Source organism: Amblyraja radiata, chromosome 26 (assembly GCF_010909765.2).
Source record: "Amblyraja radiata isolate CabotCenter1 chromosome 26, sAmbRad1.1.pri, whole genome shotgun sequence".
Taxonomy (NCBI): Eukaryota; Metazoa; Chordata; class Chondrichthyes; order Rajiformes; family Rajidae; genus Amblyraja; species Amblyraja radiata.
The window spans coordinates 19665710-19690807 of NC_045981.1; the positions used below are offsets into that span (position 1 = coordinate 19665710).

At 41.8% G+C, this 25098-nt stretch overlaps 1 protein-coding gene across 1 annotated transcript in view; it reads right to left on the reverse strand.

Moving 5' to 3' along the window:
• Nucleotides 1–4283: 4283 nt before the first annotated feature.
• grb2 (growth factor receptor bound protein 2) overlaps nt 4284–25098 on the reverse strand; it is a 113211-nt gene continuing 92396 nt past the window's right edge. Inside the window, exons 3-5 of the mRNA XM_033044395.1 lie at nt 11569–11691; nt 10337–10505; nt 4284–8405 (exon numbers count right to left, since the gene is read on the reverse strand). Of these exons, the coding sequence (XP_032900286.1) occupies nt 8220–8405; nt 10337–10505; nt 11569–11691 (478 nt within the window). The 3' untranslated portion in view covers nt 4284–8219. The remainder of the gene's footprint in view (nt 8406–10336; nt 10506–11568; nt 11692–25098) is intronic.

Sequence of the window (25098 nt, forward strand, 5' to 3'; positions counted from 1 at the left end):
ATGTACATATTGGCAGGGCTGGAATTTTTTTTCACTTTGAAGAAAGATTTGATAACTGGGATTGTATTCTCTGCAGCAACGGAGGTGAAGAAAATACTTAGTTGAGGTGAATAATATTATGAGAATAGTTTCGCTTAACAAAGAGTGTAGGAAGGAACTGCAGATGATGGTTTAAACTGAAGATAGACCCTAAAAGCTGGAATAACTCTGCAGGACAGGCAGCATCTCTGGAGAGAAAGAATAGGTGATGTTTCGGGTCGAAACCTTCAGACTGAAGAGGTTGAAAACCAGCCATGAAACACAATGACTGGAGATGTGTGTTATCCAACTAAGGGCAGAAATCAGAATCATCTGTTCATCTTTATTGACGTGACACCATAATAAATATATTACAGAAAAAAAATGTTATGGCGTGGCACGGTGGCGCAGCGGTAGAGTTGCTGCCTTAGAGCACCACAGACCCAGATTTGACCCTGACTACGGGTGCTGTCTGTACAGTATTTGTACATTTCCTATGACCACATGGTTTTCTCTGGATATTCTGGTTTCTCCCACATCCAAAAGAAGTGCAGGTTTGCAGGTTAATAGGCTTGTGTAAATTGTCCCTGGCATGTAGGATACAACTGGTGTATCGTAGATTGCTGGTCGGTGTGGACTTTGTGGATCGAAGGGCCTGTTTCCATATATATGTTTAACATATATATCTTAATTTCATTGAACCATGTATGGTTGAATGTCTGGCATTATTTTCGTCTTGTTTTTATAGTCAAATGGTAAGGTTGATTGATTTATTTGTGCAGAACAGTGATGGAAGTCTGACTCCTCTTGCCTTGTTTCTATGTTTTTGTTTCTCTCTATATATATGTATAACAGCATGAATTAGAATCTGATTTCCATACATGAATATACTAAGGTCATTCATGTGCTGCACTTGTTGATCAGAGCCTGGCTCTACTGTGGAATGTAATTAGGAATGTAATTTAGCCTAACCTTATTCATACCTATTCCAATTTGAAGCATAAATGTTGCATTTGAGTGTAAATTAAAAGACTCGCTACAGTATGCACCAAGTTGAAAAATGCAAAGGCTCCCTACCATGGGAGGGGGGACACCCCCCTCCCACACCCTCCTCTCCTTGGTCGCTAAACTCCCTCGCAATTTCTCACTCTCAACTCTCACTCAATGTTGGCAGCCATATATAATCCCTCAGAACACTTCCGGGTAATATAACTTGTCTTCCACAGATGTTAAGCTCAATAATCTAGTTGCCTGGCTTTTCCTTGCAACCCTTCCTAAATATAAGCACATTAGCTACCTTCCAGTCTTCCTGCACCTCACCTGCATCTAATGATGATTCATATCTCAGCCAGGGTGCCTGCAACTTCTTTGCTTGCTTGCCAATGTCCTTGGACATGGCCTGATCAGGCCTGCAAGATTTACCTACCTTCATACGCCTTAGGGCGTTCAGCACTTCCTTAACCGCAATACAGATTGTCCTCATGACATTTCTATTAACTATCCCAAATTCTTCAGTTTTCATGTCTTTCTCCACAGTAAAAACAGGAGAAATACTCATCGATGACCTTGCCCATCTCCTGCGGATCCACAGAGAGATGACTTCTTTGGTGCTTGTTTCCCTTAATGTAGTCAAGTCAAGTCAAGTCACATTTATTTATATAGCACATTTAAAATAACAACTCTCGTTGGCCAAAGTGCTTTACATTTGTTATAAGAATAGTATAAACAAACAAACTACATACATATATACATATAGCCCTCGCTCAGTGGACGTCAGGAAAGGCTTGGGAGTATAGATAAGTTTTTAGTCTTGACTTAAAGGAGTCGATGGAGGGGGCAGTTCTGATGGGAAGGGGGATGCTGTTCCACAGTCCAGGAGCTGCAACTGCAAAGACGCGGTCGCCCCTAAGCTTATGCCGAGACCTAATGTAAATAAAATATTTTTGGATATTCCTTGATATAATCTACCAGAGCTACCTCCTGCTCCATTTGCTCTCCTGGTTCCCTTCTTAAGTATGGCCCTCAGTTTGCAACTCCTCCATAGATATTCACGATCGCAGCTGCCTGTATCCGTCTCCTCCTTTTTCCTGACCAGATCTTTATTTTATCTCGTCATCTAAGCTTCCTTACTCCCACCTGCCTTGCCCTTCACTCTAACAGGAACATGCACGCCCTAACTTGTCATCATACTTTTAAAAGCATCTCACATTCTGGACGTTCATTTGCCTGCAAACAACCTACGCCAATCAACTTGAGCAGGTTCTGGGCGAATACCAAAGCTGACCTTGCACCAATTTAGAATTTTATCTCATGGGCCCACCCTGTCTTTATCCATACCTATTTAAAAAATAATAGAATAGTGATCGCTGGTCCCAAAAGGCTCACCCCGACAGTTCAGTCACTTGCCTTTCCCAATTTCCTAAGAGTAGATGAAGCTTTGCCCTCTACATATTGCCTGAGGAAACTTTCCTGAACACATTTGACAAATTCCACCCCAGTCCCAGTCTATATTGGTAAAGTTAAAATCCCCTACTATGACAACCTTATTAGTCTTGCAGTTGCCTGCAGTCTCCTGGCATATTTGTCCTTCTAATTTTCATTGACTAATTGAGGGCCTCTAGTACACTCCCAACAAGGTGATCATTCCCTTTTTATTTCTCAGCTAGACCTACAGAGCCTCACTCGATGAACCATCAATACTGTCATCTCAGACCACTACTGTGGCATTCACCTTAATCAATAAAACAACAACCTCTCAATTTTTACCTCCACCTCGATCTCTCCTGTAGTACTGTATCCTGGAACATAAAACATGTATTTCACTGTACCTGGTACACATGACAATAAAGAATCAATTGAACCATTGCCAGTTTTGTCCTTCCCTTGGCCAGTTTTCCATATCAGCTACAATATCCAAGTTGCATGTAGCAATCCACGCCCCACTGTCATCTACCTTAACCACCAGACCTCTCATATTAAAATAAATGCAAACCTGCCTATTTTGTGCACTGAACCTTCTTCCATCACCCTCCATTCCTACTTCCAGCCACTCACCTATCGGTCCTGCATTGCATCCTGACACTCATCCACCCACTCCCCCTCCTCCCCTCCCCTCCCCTCGTGCCCTCGCCAATCTAGTTTAAATCCCCCAGCGCAGCACCAGCAAACCTGCCTGCCAGGATATTGGTTCCCCATCGGTTCAGGTGTAACTCATCTCTCTTGTACAGGTCACCTCTGCCCCAGAAGAGATCCCAATGGTCCAAAAATCAAAATCCCTGCCGCATGCACCAACTCCTTCGTCACATATTCATCTCTCCTATCTTCCTGTTCCTAACCTCGCTAGAATGTGGCACCAGGAATAATCTGGAGATCACTACCCTGGAGTCTTGCTTTTTAACCTTTTGCTTAACTTACTAAAATCATTTGTAGCAGGATCTCATCCCTTTTCCTACCCATATAATTTGTGTCAACATGCATGGCACAATTTTTAGCTTCCTAGTGCGCTAATCATTTTATAAAGAATCAATATTCTTCATTGTTTTGCTTCAGAAACATTCAGTTATTTCAGGTCTCTTGCCAGGTCTGGGGTAAGACGCCACATTATTTCAAGGATGTACGAGGGCACTGTATTGTACCTTGCCAATCAGGAACAACCCCAGGAACTCGCTTCACACAAGTGTACACAGGGGAATGTGACAAGTGGAGGCAGCACCCCATACAGAGTGGGGTCACTTGGAAACTGCTCCGAGGGCTGACGTGAACCTCTGGACTAGGCGGGTGGCAGTGGCTCAGCAGATAGCGTGGCTGCCTCACACCACCAGTGATCCAGATTATTTCTGTAGTGTACCTGTTCCCCCTAGATCCTCTGCCTTCCACTCACATCCCAGACAGTAAGTTAATTAGTCCCGTTCAAATGAACAATAGTGCCTAAAATCACCTAATTCTTGTGCCTGCTATAAGGTTTGGACTTCATTGACTGAAGACTTTGCTAAGCAGACATTCAATGTGCTGCAAACCTCAGTTACCCGTTTCAAGTTCAAGTTACATTTATTATCACATGCACCAATTGGTACAGTGGGTTTCATCTTTCAAACAGAAATTAATGTAAAATAAAAACATGTTATAGCATAAAATTACTTCAAGGTAGATTGATTAACTCTTTTCTTACAGAGGGCATAAAGCAAGGAGCAGTGGAGGCACAAAGTTAAAATGGCACAGTGAGAGGACTGGTGTAAGCACATGCCAACAAAAGAAAGCTAGGTCACTTCATGAAGAATACACAGCATTTTATTATTCACAGTTAATTTCTAACTACCAAATGCATTGAGAATCAAGGGATAAGTACACAGGCCTTTCCATTTTAACATTGATTTTTTAAAAATATATACATGAAATGTCTGCAAGGCTTATGATATACACCAATTCAAATAAAGTAAACAATCAAATGGTCCATTTGCCAAAAGCTCTCACACACATTTAATAGTTTTGGTGACAGTGTGTAGTGGAAAGCTCAATCTCATTAGTCTCATCATTCCTTTGCAGTTTCCCAGTGTAAGGCAGAAACAAACTCTCAGGGAAATTAAATTAAAATGTTACTGGATTCCAGGAACCAAAACTTAATTTCAGACCAACCTGCAAACACAGTCAAACCTCCTGGTGCCCAGTACGCTTGGAATCTGATCCCAGAGGATAATCAGAATTACCTTACAGAAGTCATATCCCTGACCAGTTCATAAGCTAGCTTTCTTGTCCTGTACACGCTCCCCCAGCATGTACAAACTTGGTGGGGTATTCCATAGACTGTATGTGAGAAGAGGCTACACACATTTGTCGGTAAACATGTCATTCCACTCCTTCATCCACTAGAATCTCAGGGTAACAGTGGGCATATAAAGTGTTAATCATAAACCAAAAAATAGCCAGCACTCTAATACCGTCCATCTTACCAAATGTGGAGTTGGTTTGTCACTGCACATTAGGGTATGGCACAGGAGGATAAATATGTCACTACAATATTAGAATGCAGGATATGTGCAACAAGGTATTCCATTGGTACGTGTATATCACAGTATAATATTAGGATAAAGTACAGTGGGGACAAGTTTGTTACTCAATAACACTGGGGTAAATAAAATCTATTGCAGGTGACTGAGAGGATATATTAAGATCAAGGTGCTTAAAAAAGAAAAGAAAAACGCATTGATTGATTCAATATCCTCTGGTGCCTATGCCAATAAGATGTCGGTATCAGAATATGCTAACCATGCCCAGTCACAAATGCTGTGCTTACAGATTTATGCAATTAAAAAAATTAAATAAATTTGCACCACATGTACATAATTCTGTACAACAGTATTCGTGTTCAGCTTAAAGACTGGCTTAGGCCTCGATTCCTGGCTCTTTTAGGAACTGTTATTACAAATCAATCTGTGGGTTGGGGAACAGAAGTTACCGTTACAGACTGTGCAGTTTCCATCTTGCTCAGTCGATGCATTGTAACGCATGCTTTGAGTCAACCATCAGGACTTAATGGGTTGGTTCCACTTACCACTACCGACAAGTTGCGTGTGTGTTTCTAGAGGTTGTGAATGTTTAAGCTCTAAGGCATTACCCACCATTTGGCTGACTGGCTTTCAGTCAGAAGTATTGTATTCCCCTTTAAAGCAAGTTCTCTATCAACAGTCCTTGAAAGTGCATGCAGGAAATTGGACTGTGCAGGGGCTGAACCAGATGCATTCTTGTCCATGTACTTAACGCATAGATGGTAACTCTAGCTGGTCACATCAACAAAACAGAAACCAATCATCAATAAACAGGCAAGCTGCTGTTTATAATTATATATATTTAATGTTAATGTGCTGTATCACTTATAGGCATGGCAAAGGAGATAGTGGAGGGGAGGGTGAGGATGGTGAAGGAGGAACTACCACCAGAGGGAAAAGGGCAGATGATTCCAGGGGATGGATCAGGAGCTTTAATTTCTACCTGTCTGCTTTGGAGCTTATCTCAGTGTGTCTTGGCCACTTTTGACTGGACCATGCCCCTATCCCCACCAACCCCAGGCTGTATTTAGGAAATTCTTGTATATGAATGATTCCAGAATTTAATTTCTAATCTGCTCTTCAACAATTGATGTATCAGCAATTGATGCATGGAGACATCCTTAACATTATTCAGGCACTAATTGTTATCTTGTGTCTTTGCAGAAACTGCCCACATCCTACTAGCAGTAACTAGATTGGGTCAGGTTTCCATGGTGACACTTTTTCCTGATTTGTAGTGAAAGCCAATACACTGACTCCAGACTTCAGTGACAACTCTGATATTCCTTCTTCCAAGGATTGGTAAATTCTGACAATGATCTACTCAATACTCTAATTTCTCTGCCCGAAGTTTGCTCATCGTCCAATGTTCCATTGCTAACAGAGATGGGTCACATGCAAATATTAGCACTTCTATGCCCGTTTAGCCTGCCCACCATCTCCTCCCCTGGCAAGATGCTGCGGTGCCACTAGAAATTGGGCATGCTGGCAATTTTACAACTGCCAGATTCAGACCACTGAGTGGCCATGACTGGCATACAAACCCAGTGTGCAGGGCCAGCCACGTGGGGGACTTGAGTATCACGTCACCAGAACAGCACATAAAATGCAGAGACGTCAGGAAGATGCCACAATGCCAAGGAGCAGGCTTACCCATCATGGCAGATTTGGCAAAGTGTAACTGGGCTGGGGTTACCCATGCAAGGATCAGCATAAGCTGTTGTATTCGTGGATCCAAGGCAATTGGACTGAACAGCAGTAACTTTCAACATCGGTTCAATTGCAACTAATTTTCATGATCACTGACTTAAAAAGCAAAATGGCCTAAGAAATAAATTATTACAGTGCTTGATTGTGACAGAAGCGAAGAATTTAATAAAAATGCAAGCCAGCTTTAAAAACCAAAGTTCACTAAGAACTAGAATTTCTCAGTTACGTCATCAGATATTGTGTTCAGCTCAAAATAAAAATCTATCTCCCATGTCCAGGATGGGCTGGTGATAGCCTGCAGATCCCTCAGTAGAACACAGCAAAACCAGTGCTGGTTTCATAAATATTAGTCTGGCTAGAGGGATGAGCTGGGCAGAATGGTGCAAATGTGGAGAGAATGGCAGGATAACTGTAGTTAGTACCTACACTGCAGTGGACAGAATGAGCAGGTACCAGGAATTGCTGCCAGTGCCTGTAGAATTAGCCCCTTTTTAAACTTGGCACGACAACCATAGCTTTGCTAGTGAGAAATGCTTAACTCGTCAGACGCGCCGCTGCTCAACTAGGGCTGCCTGCAGTGGAGAAGAGGGACAATGATCATTTGAGACCAGTGTTCAAACACCAAGCTGCTGGCTTCTCCAGGCCTCGACCCGGTCAACTTCCCTGTCCCAGTCGCAGGCTAGTTAGCCAATGGCACATCAGTGTGAATTGCCCAATATCTGCCCATCAACTGACTTGAAGCTCTCAGTTATCAAGGTGAATTAGAGCAAGAAAAAAATAAATCTGTATTTGAAAAATAAACAAAAAAAAAATCAAAAGGCACTATGAAGACGTAATTCTGAAAGTGCTCAGCCAAACGCCTTTAAAACCATTAGAAGCCCGACCTCCTGTATAAACTCCTAGAACATGCTGTTGATAAAAGCCGCCAAGTTATTCTCTAAAATTACGTCATCTTGACAATTTTATACATGATTCCTATAGCTGCGAGCTGCTGGAGGAAACTTTAGGCTTATTTCCAAGGACAAGCTAAATTAACAATTTGTACAGTGAAAACAAAGCAGGAATTCCATGTGGAAATACACAAGGCCAAGAATGATTTGTTTTCTTTTAAAAAGACCCAAGGCAAGGACTGTTACTGATCTCCTGCCCGTATTGTTACATTGCTGATAAGATTATCCAAATTTGCATAGAGAAAAAACATTTAAATTCTACAACAGGATTAGAATAATGGAATTATAACCCATGCACAGACTTACAGGGGGGGAAGAGAAGAGGAGAGGGACGGGTTAGAGGAGAGGGGGAAGCAGCTGTGGAAACCTATTGGTAAAACCGCTCAGCTGTTCTGTTCCACCTCAGAATTGGTTTTGGCGCTCTAGTTTGAAGTTCCATACAGACTGCAAAGTTCACGGGGGAGCCGTGATTGCCTTCAGGTTTCAGCACAGCTGTCCATCAGATGTTTCTGTTGACTGGAGTGACGTAATTGCGAGGGAACATGCCCGACTGCCCGTGGCAACTGCCCTTCCACCAGTTAGGGTCCGAGTTGTCGAGAACCTGGATAAACTCACCGCGGCGGAAGCCAAGCTCGCCTTCCTCCTGCGGGTCGAAGTCGAAGAGCGCCTGCACGTACGTGGGTTGCTGTGGAGGCGGATAACAAAGGCGGAGTTAGCCAGGCAGAAGGTGCACGTTTCATTCAGGTACTGGATGTGGGTGTTCATGGAGGGGTGGTGACTAATTAATTGACGACACTGTTATTCTCGCACTCTTGCATCAGTCGGATTAAAAATTCTCCTTCTCTCGGTTTGCAAACAGACTGATGTCTGTATTGCTTAGTCTTATGATACAATATGTCTTACAGCAATTTCAGAATGTTCTGAGGCAAGTCAAATGAAAACTTTGGGTTGTACTTATATCTACTCTTGGGAGAAATGAGAGAAGCTAAAGCTCCAATGAATCACTTGAAAAATTAGCCCTCCACCTGCCTTCAACTGAGGGACTGTGGAGGATTCTCCTCAAATTTGAGTGCTCTCAGTAATTCATCTTCATTCTGCTAGATGATGGCATGCAGATTCTAACCAATAGGTCTCTCTCAACCCGAATCTCAGTGCAATCCCAACCTCAGTCTATCTCAACCTCAATCTCAATGGTGTCAGCCCAACCCTCTTCATTTTTAATTGTATTATTATGTAAAGCAAGTGGTGAGAGGTGCAAGTAATAAACAGTCCCAAAGCAAAAAAGCACAGGTTTAATAAGGAAACACCAGAGGCTGGAATCTTGAGCAAAAAAATAAACTGTTGTGAAGAACTCAGTGGGTCAGAAAGCATCCGCGGAGGGAACTGGACAGAATGTTTCAGGTCGGGACCCTTCGAGGTTTAATATGGTTTGTAACATCATGCTGAACCACAAATGAAAGTGGAACTTCGGCCTTATCTTTGTTGTCTACCTCTGAATGTACCTTACTTATGAAACCTGAACATTAGCATTTTACAGCTCTGCCACCAGGAACCATCCTGAGCTCAGCAAGGCTGACAATATGGCCATACATTTGTACAATGGGTAGAAGCTTATAACTGAAGTGAGAAGGCACAAATGACAAGTACAGAGGTCTAGGGGCTGGTCTTTTGTTCCATGCTCCAAACACATTTTTAAGTCAGGTGTCAGAGATGAAATGCTGCAATGCAACAAAACAAATTCTAACACTCCCTCATTCAAGTTGCTGCAATGTTTCAACTATACCAAAAATGGGAGGCAAGAATGATCAAAATCTGAGGCCAGTGTGTAAATGCTCAGAGCTTCCTTCCCATTGTTTCTTTCTTACATTGTCCTTCTTTTCACCCACTTCGCTTCTTAAGATAGAACCAAATATTTCCTCACTGTCAAAGGGAAATAACTTGTAGGAAACTGATTATCACATAGGAAGTTATATATTATTACTTGTAGGAAATTATTGCTACATGACGGGACATCAGCAAATGTATGAGAAGGCCAAATGGTCTGAGCCCTGCAATGGGAAGCCAACCTCCTATTTCTAGCTATTCGTTGAGTGTATGCAAAGATGGGAAGCACTTATACACGAGCCATTACAGTACAGCCTATCCTGACCTCTCCAGAGTCTGGATGACTAATGACCCACCCTCGCCAACATATTAATTACAGCCATTTTCAATATTTTCAAATGTTGAAGGCATTATCCTACCAAGAGCCAAATGTTCACAACCCGCAATTGGAGACAGAACATCCCTATTATTAATTCAAGCAAGCATCAGGGTAAAAAAAAAAAAAATATCACTCAGCTGCTAATATCAAAGACGCACACCATCCTGGCCACGCTCTCTTTTTGCTAATGCCATCGGGAAGCTGATAACCGTTACCTCTAGGTTCAAGAACAGCTTCTTCACAACAACCATCCTGCATAACCTTAGCTCAGCATTAAACCATTACAGACTGTACCATCATGGCTGCTCTACCTACTTTGGGTTTTGCACTATCATGGTCTGGTTGACTTCAAATTGATAATTTATTGGATATTTATTTGGTGCACATGACAAAGGCAACATTCAAGATCTTACCTGTGGGACCTGCTCGATATCACGCAGGAAGATCTGCTGATTCCGAGACACAGATGTTGATCTGTGATAATCCACTAGTTCATTCAGAGAATTAAACTTTACTACCCATAAGAAGTACTTTCCTGCTCCGTCACGCAATACTTTAAAATGCTGCACATCATTCCCAAACCTGAAATAAACAGAAAGGATTTTTTTTTTTAAATGACATTAACATTGAGGACTGAAATTGTACAATTCAACCTACTTGCTGACTCTGCAATTCCTTTAATACATGTTCCTCCCAACTGCACTGCTCGATTTCTGTAGATTACTGCTGAGGTATATAGAGGACATTTTGACACCTCATGCAAGATGACAAGTGCTTGGCTATTTAACCATGGAAAGCATCATATCCGTCTTCATGTGATAGTTATTCACTTCAATTTCCATCATGAAGTACTGAATTGTAATGGGTGGGGAAAATGGTGGTGGACTGAACATCAGTATTCCTCTAGCTCTTGGTCAAGCAGTACGTGTCTAATATGAGCAAAATTCAAAGTCTTGAAGGAACTCAGCTAGTTAGGCAGCAACTGTGGAGGGAATGGGTGGATGACATTTTGGGTTGGGACCCTTCTGAATTTCACCGTACTTTAGTCTTGTGCTCAATGTTCTAGCATTTTGAGTCTCTTGTGTGTTCACCTATCTAACATGCCTCACTTCACACAGCCTCAACATTTAATTTCACAATCTCCATAATTAAGTAACAACAAAAATTAATTGAGATTTGAACTTCAAGCAGGTCTATTCATAAAATTACTTTCAAATCCAATTTGAGGCCAGAGTTCTCTGACTTGCTGAACAATCTACATAGATAGGGGGCAGCAGTGACTACAGTTGAGATTCCTGTTTGGTAACTACAGAAACCAAATGTCCACATGGAGAACTAAAATTATCTCAAGACTGGGGCAGTCAGCATCAACATACTGAAATTAGTGTGTTCTTGGTCCCAAACAGGCTCTCCAAGGGACACCTCCAGCAGAGAGGCCAGTGTGATTGTTGATTAAAGAGATACTTTTGGTTTAAATTTTTTTTTAATGTAGCCTTTTCCCCACTGTTATTTATTTTCCCCACTTTGAAGGGAATACAAGTCCCTATCCCGAGAGATTTGATTCATCGCACACAGCCTTTCAGCCCATCAATTCTTTGACAGAGCAACCCACCTAATTCCATCAAAAAACGTGTCAACTACTCACTTGACTGAGAGTGAGAAATCACCGGGCGCACTTTCACTTTCCCGTATGAGGAAGGCTCCATCATGCCTCTGTTTGCTGAGCAGTTCCTCTGCCTTTGCTCTGGAGATTTTCCCGAAGAACCACCTGTGAAGAGAAAAGGGGAGATTCACTCTGGTGTACTAGGACAACACCGCCACTCTCAGAGGAGTAGGTACTACCATACACCATGCAAATATTTCCATAACGACCTTTAATGCAGCAAAGTATCCCAAGGCACATCACAAAGGCATGAGGCAAAAACCCACTAAACCAAGTGGAGGAACAGGACTGGTGATCAAACGTTTATTCAAAGAGGTAGATTTGAAGGAAGGGACGGGCTGCTTAAAAGGATTGCAATGGGAATTCCAGAGTTCGTGGTGAAGACAATGGAAGAAGAAAGCAAAGAGTAAAACTGGAAGATTGCAGAGGTCATTGGATGTGGGGTGGGGGGGGGGGGGGGGGGGCTGATAGAACAGGGAAGAGGAGGACTGGAGTTGACAGAAATATAAATGGACATAACAATCCAAGGAGAGGAACATTAAATTATTTGGGACTTGTCAGCCACTGCATTCTAATGAGCAGAGGAGGTGACATGTAGGGGGTTTCAGATATCTCGATGTGTTATAAATTAGGATGCATGAAGCAGAGTTTTGAATGTTTATGGGAGGCTGGACTGACGTAATGAAATGGTCAAACCTGGAAGCATGGGTGAGAATTATAGACACAAAATAAAGTTGTTGGGAACATCCAACTTTCTGTGATTACATTCACCTTCACACCTTATCCATCAAGTCTATCTTTTTTGGATGGTCTAATTCTAGTCCTGGTTTGATAGCTTTCCACCACCATAACCTTATAAGCCTTAAATTTCTATTATTCCCTGGGATTAGTATTTATGCAGAGAGATTAATTAATAAATTATTACAGCTGGGTTTCTGTTCCATTCCTTGAACACCCAAGTGCCATGATGACTCACAGTAATGATGGCTGACATTGCAAGGCCTGAAAGCTCTTATGAGCTGCCCACTTTGTCCACAGTTCCGCTTCCACTTGATTTGCATTGGCTGCCCTTATAAATCTATCCAGTCAAGAGACAAAACGCCCACCACAGGAACTGGAATCTGAGAGTAAGAGGCCAGAACCTCCTTAATGGCTCCATCAGCGGGCCAGAATATGCCTTGATTTACCAACTTGCTCTGGGAGCTCAAGGCAAGAAAAAGGAACCTCAGAGCAATAAACTTATCAGTGTCAAGTTATTAATATTCTTCAGTAACAGAACAGTTGGGGCAAAAAAATGGTCTTTTCACAAATTATAACCTCTTGCGAAGCAAATGGCATTCGAACAAAATGCATCTCCTCAATATAAATAATTGTTTAATTGGAAAAATACCAGGTTCCCACCTGCTAATGATGGCACTAGAGTTGAAAATGCATATTTTTATAATCTGAATAATTCTCTCATGGCGAGTGAAATGAAGCACAAGTGCTACATCTTCACCTACCCCAGAATCCCCGACAGTAACGTATGCAACAGTCTTGACAATATTTGGGGACATTATTTAAAACACATTCAAACCTACTGAAGGAAAATTAGTGCCTCTATCAGAACTTCGGAATATACAGCTATACAAATCTGAGGTGCAGTCAGTTTGAGTGACATATTAGACAATTTACACAAAGGTCCAGCGAAAAGTCTGAAGCACAATTATTAACTCACTGAAGGAAGTGATGTGTTTTTTGATTTAAGAAGGAACTGCAGATGCTGGGAAATCGAAGGTAGACAAAAATGTTGGAGAAACTCAGCGGGTGAGGCAGCATTTTATGGAGCGAAGGTAATAGGCAACGTTTCGGGTCGAGAAGAAAGGTCTCTACACACACACAGTCTGAAGAAGGGTCTCGACCCGAAACGTTGCCTATTTCCTTCGCTCCCTAGGTGCTGCCTCACCCGCTGAGTTTCTCCAGCATTTTTGTCGACCCTGTTTTATGATTTAAGTCACTGTGCCACATTTTTATTGTGCTTAGTGACATCTGTGAATCAATGAGATGGAGTGATTTCTCATTACTGTTATCACTGATAATTGTAAGTGCAAACTCAATCTAGTTTTGTATAAAGTCAGTTTTGTTATGCATTTTTAACAAAACAGCTGAGACTTTTATTGGATGGATTGTTGATTGAGATTTGCTCCACTATTTCAATTTAAATAAACAAATCAATCACAAGTTAAATAATTCAATAAAAGATGGAGGAATAAAGCGAGCAGGATGAAGGGCTGACTTCTGGAATTAATCCAGCCGGTGATGAGCTTGAGCTCTGGCCTTGGTAAGGAGAGTACATCCACAACTGACCTTAGCGAAACAGGTTTTGAGAAGGAGTTGCTCCTTCTGATCATTGTCCAATGACTCTTGCTGGAAAATGGCCGTTGCACTGGAAAACAGATATGCACAGTAAGTGCACACTGTCCATTACCTATTTAATTTATCCAGTTAATAAGTGCCTATGCATGGAGACATTGTAACCATGCACATCAGTTAATGTGGAGATGAGACCAGGTTTATCCACTTCCTCTGGAAACCCCTTCCCTCACAGCTGAATAGTCTGCTCATTCTCACAGCCAAGACACACAAGGAAGACTAGCATAGTCAGATATATATGGGCTGCCAGGGCACGTGTCTTGAATGTCAGTGAATAACTTCCAGCAAAACAAATAATGAGGGTGACGAAGCAGTAGAGGGATAACCGATTACAACTCCTACAAGTGATGACCCAGACAAAATGTGCATTAGCATAGGTTAGTGATTAATCCCATTCTAGAGTTTAGCCACAGGTACCAGAAAATATTAATAGCAATTGAATGAACTGGTTCTTGTCTGTATGGGAATGTGTAACAGTGGTCAGACTCTAACTGTTTAGATGCAAACAGAGGCAAATATTTGGAGAACGGGGTGGGCAATGGCAGAGCACTCTTTTACTTTGGATCCAACCTAGCTTAGAGATAGAGCATGATAACATGCCCCTTGGCCCACCATTGATCACCCATTCAGATTAATTCTTTTTTTCTTCCACTTGCGCATCCACTCCCCACACACTAGAGGCAATTTATAATGACAAATTAACTTACACACTCTTTGGGATGTGGGAGGAATCTGGAGCATACCCATGCAGTCACACACAAGGAGTACATAAAAACATCACACAGCAGCACCCGAGGTCAGGATCCAACCTGGCCACTTTCTCCTCATTCTAAATGTGCCACTTTCTCCTCATTCTAAATGTGCAGAAGATGCAAAAATGCAGTTATAAACAAAAGTCTTCAACAAAAGACTCCACCACTTTAGGTGAAAAATAAAAATAATTATATGCAAGTCCAATCCTATTGCAAAAGGTGATCATTTGCCCAGTCAAAATACAGTCCAAAAGTCAGAAGGAGAAAGATGATTTTCCATGTTCTAAAATAATTTCTTCTGGAAATAAGCAGAATCATGGAAGAAAAAGTAAAATATTTTTTGGATAGCACAAGCATTGTGAAAGGTTAATCCTGAAACTAGTCCTTTGGCCCAACACATCCATGCTGACCAAATCAGAAGTGACCACAAAAATGGTCACAAGGAGGCCTCAGTAGTCCCAAAGTTACGTAACGTCTTGTGTGTGAAACAAAGCTGGAAGTTATATTGCAAACCGGTCGATGATCAGAACTCGGGCAGAATTTCAATTGAGTGCACTTATAACATTTAGAATGATTTCTCAAATTGATTGAATCATGAGGAACATTACCATTCAGAAAGAACAGGATTTATATTTGGAAAGCCTATTTCATTATCCCAAAAGCCAATGCTGGACTTTACTCACTCTGATTCTTGAACAGCAATGCCCTCCAGAATTTTCTTACTTGGTTTTGATTAACTCATTATCAGATAAAATTCTCTTTTCTACTATTTCCACATCCATGTCACAGGCCATATGTGTTCTTGCCTCAGCCCATCTGCCGTTTATGCCAATTTACTTTTATTTCCTCCAGACCAAAACCATAGCTTTGTTGTGGCACAAGAGGCAGCCATTTGGCCCACTCAGTCTGTTAACCCATTCTCCTGCTGTTCCCCATAGCCCTGCAGATTTTTTTCTTCCTAAAGCCCCATCCTATTCACTTGATGAATAGCTTTCACCACATTTAAAAGCAGTGCATCCCAGATCAGAATGACTCCCTGTTTTCCCCGCATCTTTACCCTATCACTTTGAATTTGTGGACACTGGCTCTTGAAACATCACGTCTCCATTTATACTCAAAGGTATCAAAGGTATTTTATTGGTCACATTCACATACACCTAGGTGTAGTGAAGTGAAATGCTTCTTGCCATTTTGCAGCACATAAAGAAGGAATACAGACATAACATTCATAAGAGTTTTAAACATAAAGAACATCCCCCCCACAATGGTTCCCATTATGAGGGAAGGCACAAAGTCCAGTCCCCAACCCCAGTTCACCCATAGTCGGGCCCATTGAGGCCTCCACAGTTGCCTCTACGGAGGCCCGATGTTCCAGGCCGTTCTCGCCGGGTGATGTTGCTCCGGCGTCGGGAGAGTCCTCTCAGCGGCTTGGGAACCCTGGAATGGCCGCTTCCGTACTGGAGGCCGCGGCTTCCAAAGCCAACAAGGCCGCGCCGGTTGGAGCTCCACAACTGGCGATCTCATCTAGAGATCCCAGGCTCCCGGTGTAAAGTTCAGCGCCGCCACCCGCAGCTGATCGCTCCACAGTCCCGCAGCTCCGCGATGTTTTCCTCAGCGATCTTCAGCTCACCGGAGCTCCAGCGCGGCGACCCGGGCAAGGCATCGCCCGCTCCGCGATACCGCTCCAGCGGGAAGCCGAGGTTCTGGGTGGTCCCCGACAGGAAACGCCGCTCCAGGCCCGCTGGTAGGCCGCGAGGACGGGTTGAAGCTGCAGCCTGGAGAAAAGCCGCCTCTCCGACCAGGTAGGGACCCTGAAAGGTAGTTTCCCCCTTCCCCCCCCCACCCCCCACATAAAAAAGTCTAGATCTCCAAACAAAACACTTAACTAACTAAAATAAAAAATAAAAAGATGAAAAGACAGCTGGCTGGGCAGCCGTGCAAACCACTGTGATTTTGTGTCTCCATCACATCTCCCAGCTTCTTCAGCCGAATATAAACAAAACTTCTCAAGTCTGGAATCATTGTTTTTTTTCCCTCTTTTATTAGAAGTTAATACATTACAAAACAATACAGTGGGACCTAATTTTAGGTGCCAACAATGTAATAACGTAATACATTCTATGTACAACCTCTAGTTTTATGTTTTTGAAAAGAAAGTAAGAAAGACAAGAAAAAAAATAGAGAGAAGAAAAAGAGGGAAAATAGATAGTAGAGAATAGAAAAACGTGAAGTGTGTATATAAGAAAAGAAAAAGTAGAAAGTAGAAATAGGAGAGAAAGACCCTTAAAAAAGAAATTTTCAAATCTTTATTCGGAGATGTAGATCTATCCACGACCTGACCTGAAATCAGTAATCTTTACCGTGCCGCTGCATCACATGATTCCAAAAAGTCGATGAAAGGGGACCAACTCCTTAAGAATTGGTCATATTTATCTATTAGTCGGAGTCTCATTTCTTCAAGGTGTGCTATGTCCATCATATTCCTAATCCACATTTTAATAGTTGGTATAGCTGTATTTTTCCAAAATTTAAGTATCAATTTCTTTCCAATTATTAACCCATAATTTAAAAAAACTTTTTGATCTTTATTTAAATTGATATCTTCTACTATTATTCCAAATATAATCCATTCCGTATTAGGATCTATTCTTAACTTGAAAAGCTTTGTAAATATATCAAATATATCGCTCCAAAATTTATTCAACTTTGTACATCCTACAAATGAATGTGTTATATTAGCATTTTGAAACAAACATTTATCGCATCTGGGAGAGACGTTTGGGTAGAATTTATTCAACCTCGTTTTTGAATAATATAGTCTGTGTAATAGTTTAAATTGAATTAAATTATGTCTTGCATTAATGGAACAATTATGTGTCTTCATCAGATACTTTCCCCATCTATCTTTCGGGATCTTTATCATTAGTTCATGTTCCCAATCTTCTCTTAGTGCCTCTGTTGAGGGTAATTCTCTATTTAATATATTATTATAAAAGTATGATATTAGTTTTTGTGAATCAGCCTTAATATTCATTGCTTCTTCCAAAGGGTCTAAAAATAGTTTGAAATCTATGTGTATATTTCTTCATAAAGTCACATATCTGTATATATTTTAAATATTGATTATCATTCAGTTTAAATTTTGATTTTAATTGTTGAAATGATAACAATTTGCCCAATTCATACATATCTCCTACTTTCCTAATCCCCAGTCTATCCCATTGTTTATATGTTTTGTCGATAAGAGATGGTTTGAATGCATGGTTGTTCAATAGTGGGGTTAATACTGATAGATTATTTAATTTCAAGGATAATTTTATTTGTTTCCAAATTCTTATTGTATTGTGAATAATTGGGTTCTTCTTATATATTATACTATTCAATTTTATCGGTGAGAACAAGATCGTTCCTATATCGTACGGGAAACACTCCTCTTTCTCCATTCTTATCCACTCTGACTGGTTAGTGGAACTATCCAACCAGTACATTATGTTCTTAATATGCACTGCCCAGTAGTAATACGTAAAGTTAGGTAATGATAAACACCTGTCCCTTCACCTCCCCCCTCGACTCCATTCAAGGACCCAAGCAGTCGTTCCAGGTGCGACAAAGGTTCACCTGTATCTCCTCCAACCTCATCTACTGCATCCGCTGCTCTAGATGTCAGCTGATTTACATCGGGGAGACTAAGCGGAGCTTGGGCGATCGTTTCGCCGAACACCTCCGCTCAGTCCGCAATAACCAACCTGACCTCCCGGTGGCTCAGCACTTCAACTCCCCCTCCCATTCCCAATCCGACCTCTCTGTCCTGGGTCTCCTCCATTGCCAGAGTGAGCACCAGCGGAAATTGGAGGAACAGCACCTCATATTCCGCCTGGGGACCTTGCGTCCGGATGGCATTAACATTGAATTCTCCCAATTTTGCTAGTCCTTGCTGTCTCCTCCCCTTCCTTAACCCTCTAGCTGTCTCTTCCCACCCTCCCACCCGCCCGCCCTCGGGCTCCTCCTCCTCCCCTTTTTCCTTCCTTCTCCCCCCCACCCCCCATCAGTCTGAAGAAGAGTTTCGGCCCGAAACGTCGCCTATTTCCTTCGCTCCATAGATGCTGCTGCACCCGCTGAGTTTCTCCAGCAATTTTGTGTACCTTAGCTCTGTAAGAACCCAGTTCCTCTAAATCTTTATATTTTTTTGGTATAAGCGTTGTTGTTGATTCTGCTAAAGTTTCTGGTAGTTTATTTTCGGTATTAGCCCGCGTGTATAAGTTGAGTAATCTTGGTACAATTGAGTCCTGAATCGTTTATAAAATTCATTACTAAAACCATCTGGTCCTGGGGTCTTTCCATTTTTCAGTGAGTTTATTATTTGTTTTATTTCTTCACTAGTAATCCGTGCTCCTAATTCCTCTTGTTCTAAACTATCCAATTTAGGGAGATTGCAATTATCTAAAAAAATTGTGATTTTACTATCATCTGTATTTATTTTAGTTGTGTATAAATTATGATAAAATTGGGCAAACCTTTTATTAATATCCTTTGGTATCCTGGAATCATTGTTGAGTGCACCCATTAACATTCTCCTGTAACTGTATGTAATGATCAGAATAAGAGGAAATGTTCTAGCTGTGGCTTAACTAGTCTTTCAGCAAGTTTAAATGCCTTGTTTATGTACTCTCTTCCTCTTTAAAAAAAGCTCTTTCTTGTGCTTTACTACCACACTTTCCACATGACTTGCCAACTTTAAATATTTATGCACAGAAACATCCAGGTCTCTCTTTGTACCTGCATACTTTTTTTTAATTTGGGCCATTCAGGCTATCTTGTCTCTTATTCTTTCTGTTAAAACAAATGAGAAGTGATGCATTTTAATTTAACCCATCACTTGTTTACCCAATCTACCAGCCATGGTCCTCTGGAACGTCATTACTATCCTCCACACTGTTTATCACACATCCAAATTTTGTGCAGTTGGAAGTTTTTGAAATGTTACTGCACCCATCCATATCCCAGTCTTTAATATTTATAAAAATTAACAATGGTCCCAGCACTCTTCTCTGGGAAACACCACTGCTTTATTTGGAAAAACAACATTTTAGCAAAATGTTTATGTCCTTAAGCCATTTTCCATGCTGCATGACACCTTCTCCATTTTCTGACCTACATAGGCCCCTTTGCCCTGTTGATATTAAAATGGCCAAATGTGTTCAAAATGCACCATGGTTCCCATCTCTTTGCATTTGAATCCCAAGGCATAGAAGTTATTGAAGACGACAGACTTAGCATTGGAAAATGGGATTAGTACAGATCGGTACTTTATGACAAGCATTGATTCACTGGGCTAAAGCATTTGCTTCTCTGCTGCATGATTACGACTTCCATACATTTTCAGCTTTGGTAAATAAACTAACAATTCCAATGGCTGAGAGCAATTAAATAATGACAGATATGGAACATAATCTGCCTGCTTTATTCCATCCAATCGATTAATCAAGATAAATGCAGGAAATGCATTAGATTTTTCTTTACAAAATTTTGTCTGAAACAATGAGTGACCATATTAGCTGAATTAGCCAGCATCTACTGATTCGAGATTGATATTCTAGACAGACTTCCTGAGTGAAGTTCAAAGCACAACATTACAAACACAGGCAAACAATAGAACCATCAGCATCCTACAAATGACAGCATAAACAGACCTTCAACAACAACCCTCTTAATGTAATGAAGTAATGTGTGTGATCCCTGACTGGCTCGTAATGTTAGACTGTTGATCACAGCCAGAATGATGGAAGAGGAATTTCTTCCTCAGCTTCAAGGATGGAAGTGCTCCAACATCATCTAAGTATTCAACCATTAAATTACATTAGAAAAAGATGCAGTAATGATCTCTTTAACTGCCCATGTTTCTCTCCAGGAGAGTGTTCTACTATTGAGACAGGCATAATACTACAGTCCTGCAACTTTCATCACAAGCCGTCAACACCATTTTCATTCATTTTCAGGACTAGCATTTATTGTCCATTCCTAACTACCCTTGAGAAGATGACCTTGAGCCGTCTTTTTAAGCCACTGCAGTCCTTCTGGTGAGGGCATTCCCATTGCATTATTAGCTGGGAGTTCTAAGATTTTGACCACTATGAAGGGTCAGTGTGCGACTTGGAGAAACCTGCATGTGGTGGCGTTCAGATGCCTGTGTTCCCCTAATCCTTCTTGGTGGTAGATGATAACAGAGCCAGGGCTAGTAACTGCAGTGCATTTTGTGGATGGACCAGACCACAGCCGCTTTGTGATAATGGAAAGAATGAATGTTAAGAGCGGCTGGTGACATCCTAATGAAACATTCTGTATTGTCCTGGATGATGACAGGTTTTCAGAGAGTTAATAAGGACATACGTGATAATGTTAGGCCCACCGGAGACCCGACAGGGAAAAAGTCAGATCCCCGTACAGGGAAGAGATTAAATGGCTTCTCCCACGCCGCCCTCACCACCACCCCCACCCCCATCCCGCCACATATACACAGCTAAAAAATAATTAAAATTAGAACCAAAAGCATACATCTAACGGGACAAAAATAAAAAAAGACAGATGGACATCAGTTGAGCCGCTGCCATTAGGCGCCGCCACACTCCAGTAACTTTGAGTACATCTTTGGGATAAGGGAGAAAATTGGAGAATCAAGGGCATACCCACAGGAAGAACGTACATGCACCATATGGATGGCACTGGATATTTGGATCAAATGTGGATTGCTGGAACTTTGAGGCAGCAAACTCAAACACTAACTTTCATCTGGTCAACTATTAGACTTATCACATTTGTCAGATGCTGAAACACAACGCCTTCTGCAAACTCGAAGAGAAACGGTTAAATTTGTACAGCATTCAACAGAGGGAGATAATTTTTACTGCAACGCAGCAGGGATCTCTGGAATAAGCATTAGGAAAGACCACAAACTGACCACTAACGGATCATTACACTATTTGCGGGAGCTCGCTGTGTACAAGCTGGCTTCCACATTCACTATATTACAAACTCAGCTACAATTTACTGACTGTAAGGCACTGTAAGCCATCCAGAGGTCACAAGGGCAATATAAAAATGCAAATTTGTCTTTCTTATTCAGAACAGGAAACTCAACTGGAAAAATTAATGAGCTATGACTTCCCAATAACCTGAAACTGATGCGGAGAAATAGTGAATGCCAGTGACGTGCGGTGAGGTCAATGGCTGGGGAGGCATTGGCTAGTATCAGTGGCCCGGCCCTCCCTGTATTGATCACCGTGTCTCCCCGGGGAGAGAAAGGGGTGGAGCCTGGACTGTGTGCATGAAGCACGGCGACTGGAGGGGCAGGGCCGTTGCCCTGCACTGCTGGCCTTAGGAGATGCGGGGCCCAATTGGGAACAATTTTGGTGAGCCCCAGGTTCCCAGCCAAGGTCTGTAGAATCATAGAAATACAAATAAAGTCTATTATAGACTTTATATCTCTATGGTAGAATGGAAAGCAATCAAAATGTGCGCTTAAGAAGTGCCTGCGAGTTAATGGACAAACACATCTAAGCTACATTTTAATATAAAATTGCATACATGTTAGCCTACAAGTAACAAACAAATTGTGTAGATCACCTCTGAAAAGCACATACGACTTGTTTTAGTGACTGTGAAATTTTTTAAAAAGTCATTAAATTAACTAGATCCTGGCAAACCGATTACTATTGGCGAAAAACTAGTCCAGGCATAAGATTTTGGGCTTCAGGTGTGTGCGTGCGCGTGCGTGTGTGTGTGTGAAGGGAGGGAAGGAAGGAGAGAAGGGAAAAGAGAGAGAGGAAGGAGGGAGGGAAGGAGAGAAGGGCGGGAGGGAAGGAGAGAAGGGAGGGAGGGAAGAAGGGAAGGGAAGAGGAGAAGGGAGGGAGAGGGGCCCCGGCGGGAGCAGATGCCAGGGTCCGGGCGAATGCGTGTGAGCCGAGGCCGAGGTTTGTAAACGTTGCTCCAAACCTCGGCCCGGCCCTCCCTGTATTGTTCACCGCGTCTCTCCGGGGAGAGAGAGGGGTGGAGCAGGGGCTGTGTGCGTGAAGCACGGCGACTGGAGGGGCTGGAGCGCTGACCTGGGACGGTGAGCGACCTCCCCTTCTGCCCCTTCGCCATTCCCCCTCACATCCCCCTCCCCGTCTACCCCTTGCCTCCCCCTCCACACCTCTACTCTCTCTCCATCCATCTATCCCCCCTCCACCCAGGGTAGATCTACCCAATCAAGTGAATGATTGGATATGTACCCTCTAAGAATTTTGTACAAGATCAACTATCCTTTTTCTACATTTCAGAGTGTAGACATCTATTAAATCTCTCTTTCTATGAACAAGAGCCCATCCCAGAAATATATCTAGTGAACCTTTATTGCTCTCCACCGTTCATAAATTTATCCTTTAGGTAAGGAGACCAAATACATACACAGTATTCTACATCTAGTCTCACCTGGGCTCTATATAATTGGAGCAAGATCTTTCTACCAAGCCTCAACCCCTCCTGCAATAAATGCTAACATATTACTTGTCCTAATTGCTTGCTGAACGTGTTAGCTAACTTTCAAACATTCTTCTGGACACCAACACCTTTCAATATTCCATTATTTAAAAATTACTCTGCATTTTTGTTTTAGGCCTGGCTGCTGCAACCCTCATACATGCTTTAGGTACCTATACCAAATAAGTCCAATGCTATCCTAGCTCTTACTTGCCGTCTTCTGTAAATCTTATCATCTTAACCTCTGCTGCTCACATCCTGAATTTCATTACCCATGCTCACTTAACTGCACTGAATACAAGCCCTAAAATATCTTTAGTTTTCATCCAGGTATGCCAATCCCTCCATGGACTACCCTCCCTCTCTCTACTGTTCAGATGTATAAATATTCTAATATTAATTACTCGACTGTGCATGCCCATTATTATTGGTAGCTGTGCCTTCAACTGCACCCCATCTACCTCTTTCCACATCCAAGATTCTCCTGAAGATACTTTTGTACAAGATATTTATTTAGCTTCAAGATAATGAAAGTTTCAAGTTGTTTCAACAACGAGCACTAAATTATTAGTAGTTTGTAAATAGTTTGCCTTTCGACCCACTCTAAAAGAATAGGACGTCATTTGGGTCGCTTCCCTGACGGTGGTAATGGTTAGAGGAAGTACAACAAAGTCACATGCACAAAAGAAAAAACGACTTTAACAGAAATAAGAAAGACAATTCAAGAGATTGTAAGAGAACTTTGTTTATTTTAGTTCATTCAGAAAGCCTACAACAGTTCTGCCCTACCTCACATCAGTATAAAATAAATCACATAAAAATAGCTCAGTAAACAAAGATTTCATATCTTAAAAACCAACGCTGGTTTGGAGCAAGGCCCTGCAAAAATGCTGAGCATGAGTGATCAACAGCAGTATTCTACAGTTTTGTACTTCAGTTATATAAAAGAGCCACAGTGCCCTCCATAATGTTTGGGACAAAGACCCATCATTTATTTATTTGCCTCTGTACTCCACAATTTTAGATTTGTAATAGAAAAAAATCACGTGTAGTTAAAGTGCACATTGTCAGATTTTAATAAAGGCCATTTTTATACATTTTGGTTTCACCATGTAGAAATTACAGCAGTGTTTATTCATAGTCCCCCCCATTTCGGTGCACCGTAATATTTGGGACACATGGCTTCACAGGTGTTTGTAATTGCTCAGGTGTGTTTAATTGCCTTCTTAATGCAGGTATACGAGAGCTCGCAGCACCTAGTCTTTCTTCCAGTCTTTCCATCACATTTGGAAACTTTTATTGCTGTTTATCAACATGAGGACCAAAGTTGTGCCAATGAAAGTCAAAGAAGCCATTATGAGACTGAGAAACAAGAATAAAACTGTGAGAGACATCAACCAAACATTAGGTTACCAAAATAAACTGTTTGGAACATCATACAGAAGAAAGAGAGCACTGGTGAACTTACTAATCGCAAAGGGACTGGCACGCCAAGGAAGACCTCCATAGCTGATGACAGTAGAAAAATCCCCAAACACCGGTTCGACAGATCAGAAACACTCTTCAGGAGTCAGATGGATTTGTCAATTTGTCCACAGAAGACTTCATGAACAAAAATACAGAGGCTACACTGTAAGATGCAAACCACTGGTTAGCCGCAAAAATAGGATGTCCAGGTTACAGTTTTCCAAGAAGTACTTAAAAGAGCAACCACCGTTTCGGAAATAAGGTCTTGTGGACAGATGAGACGAAGATTAACTTATATCAGAGTGATGGCAAGAGCAAAGTATGGAGGAGAGAAGGAACTGCCCAAGATCCAAAGCATACCACGTCA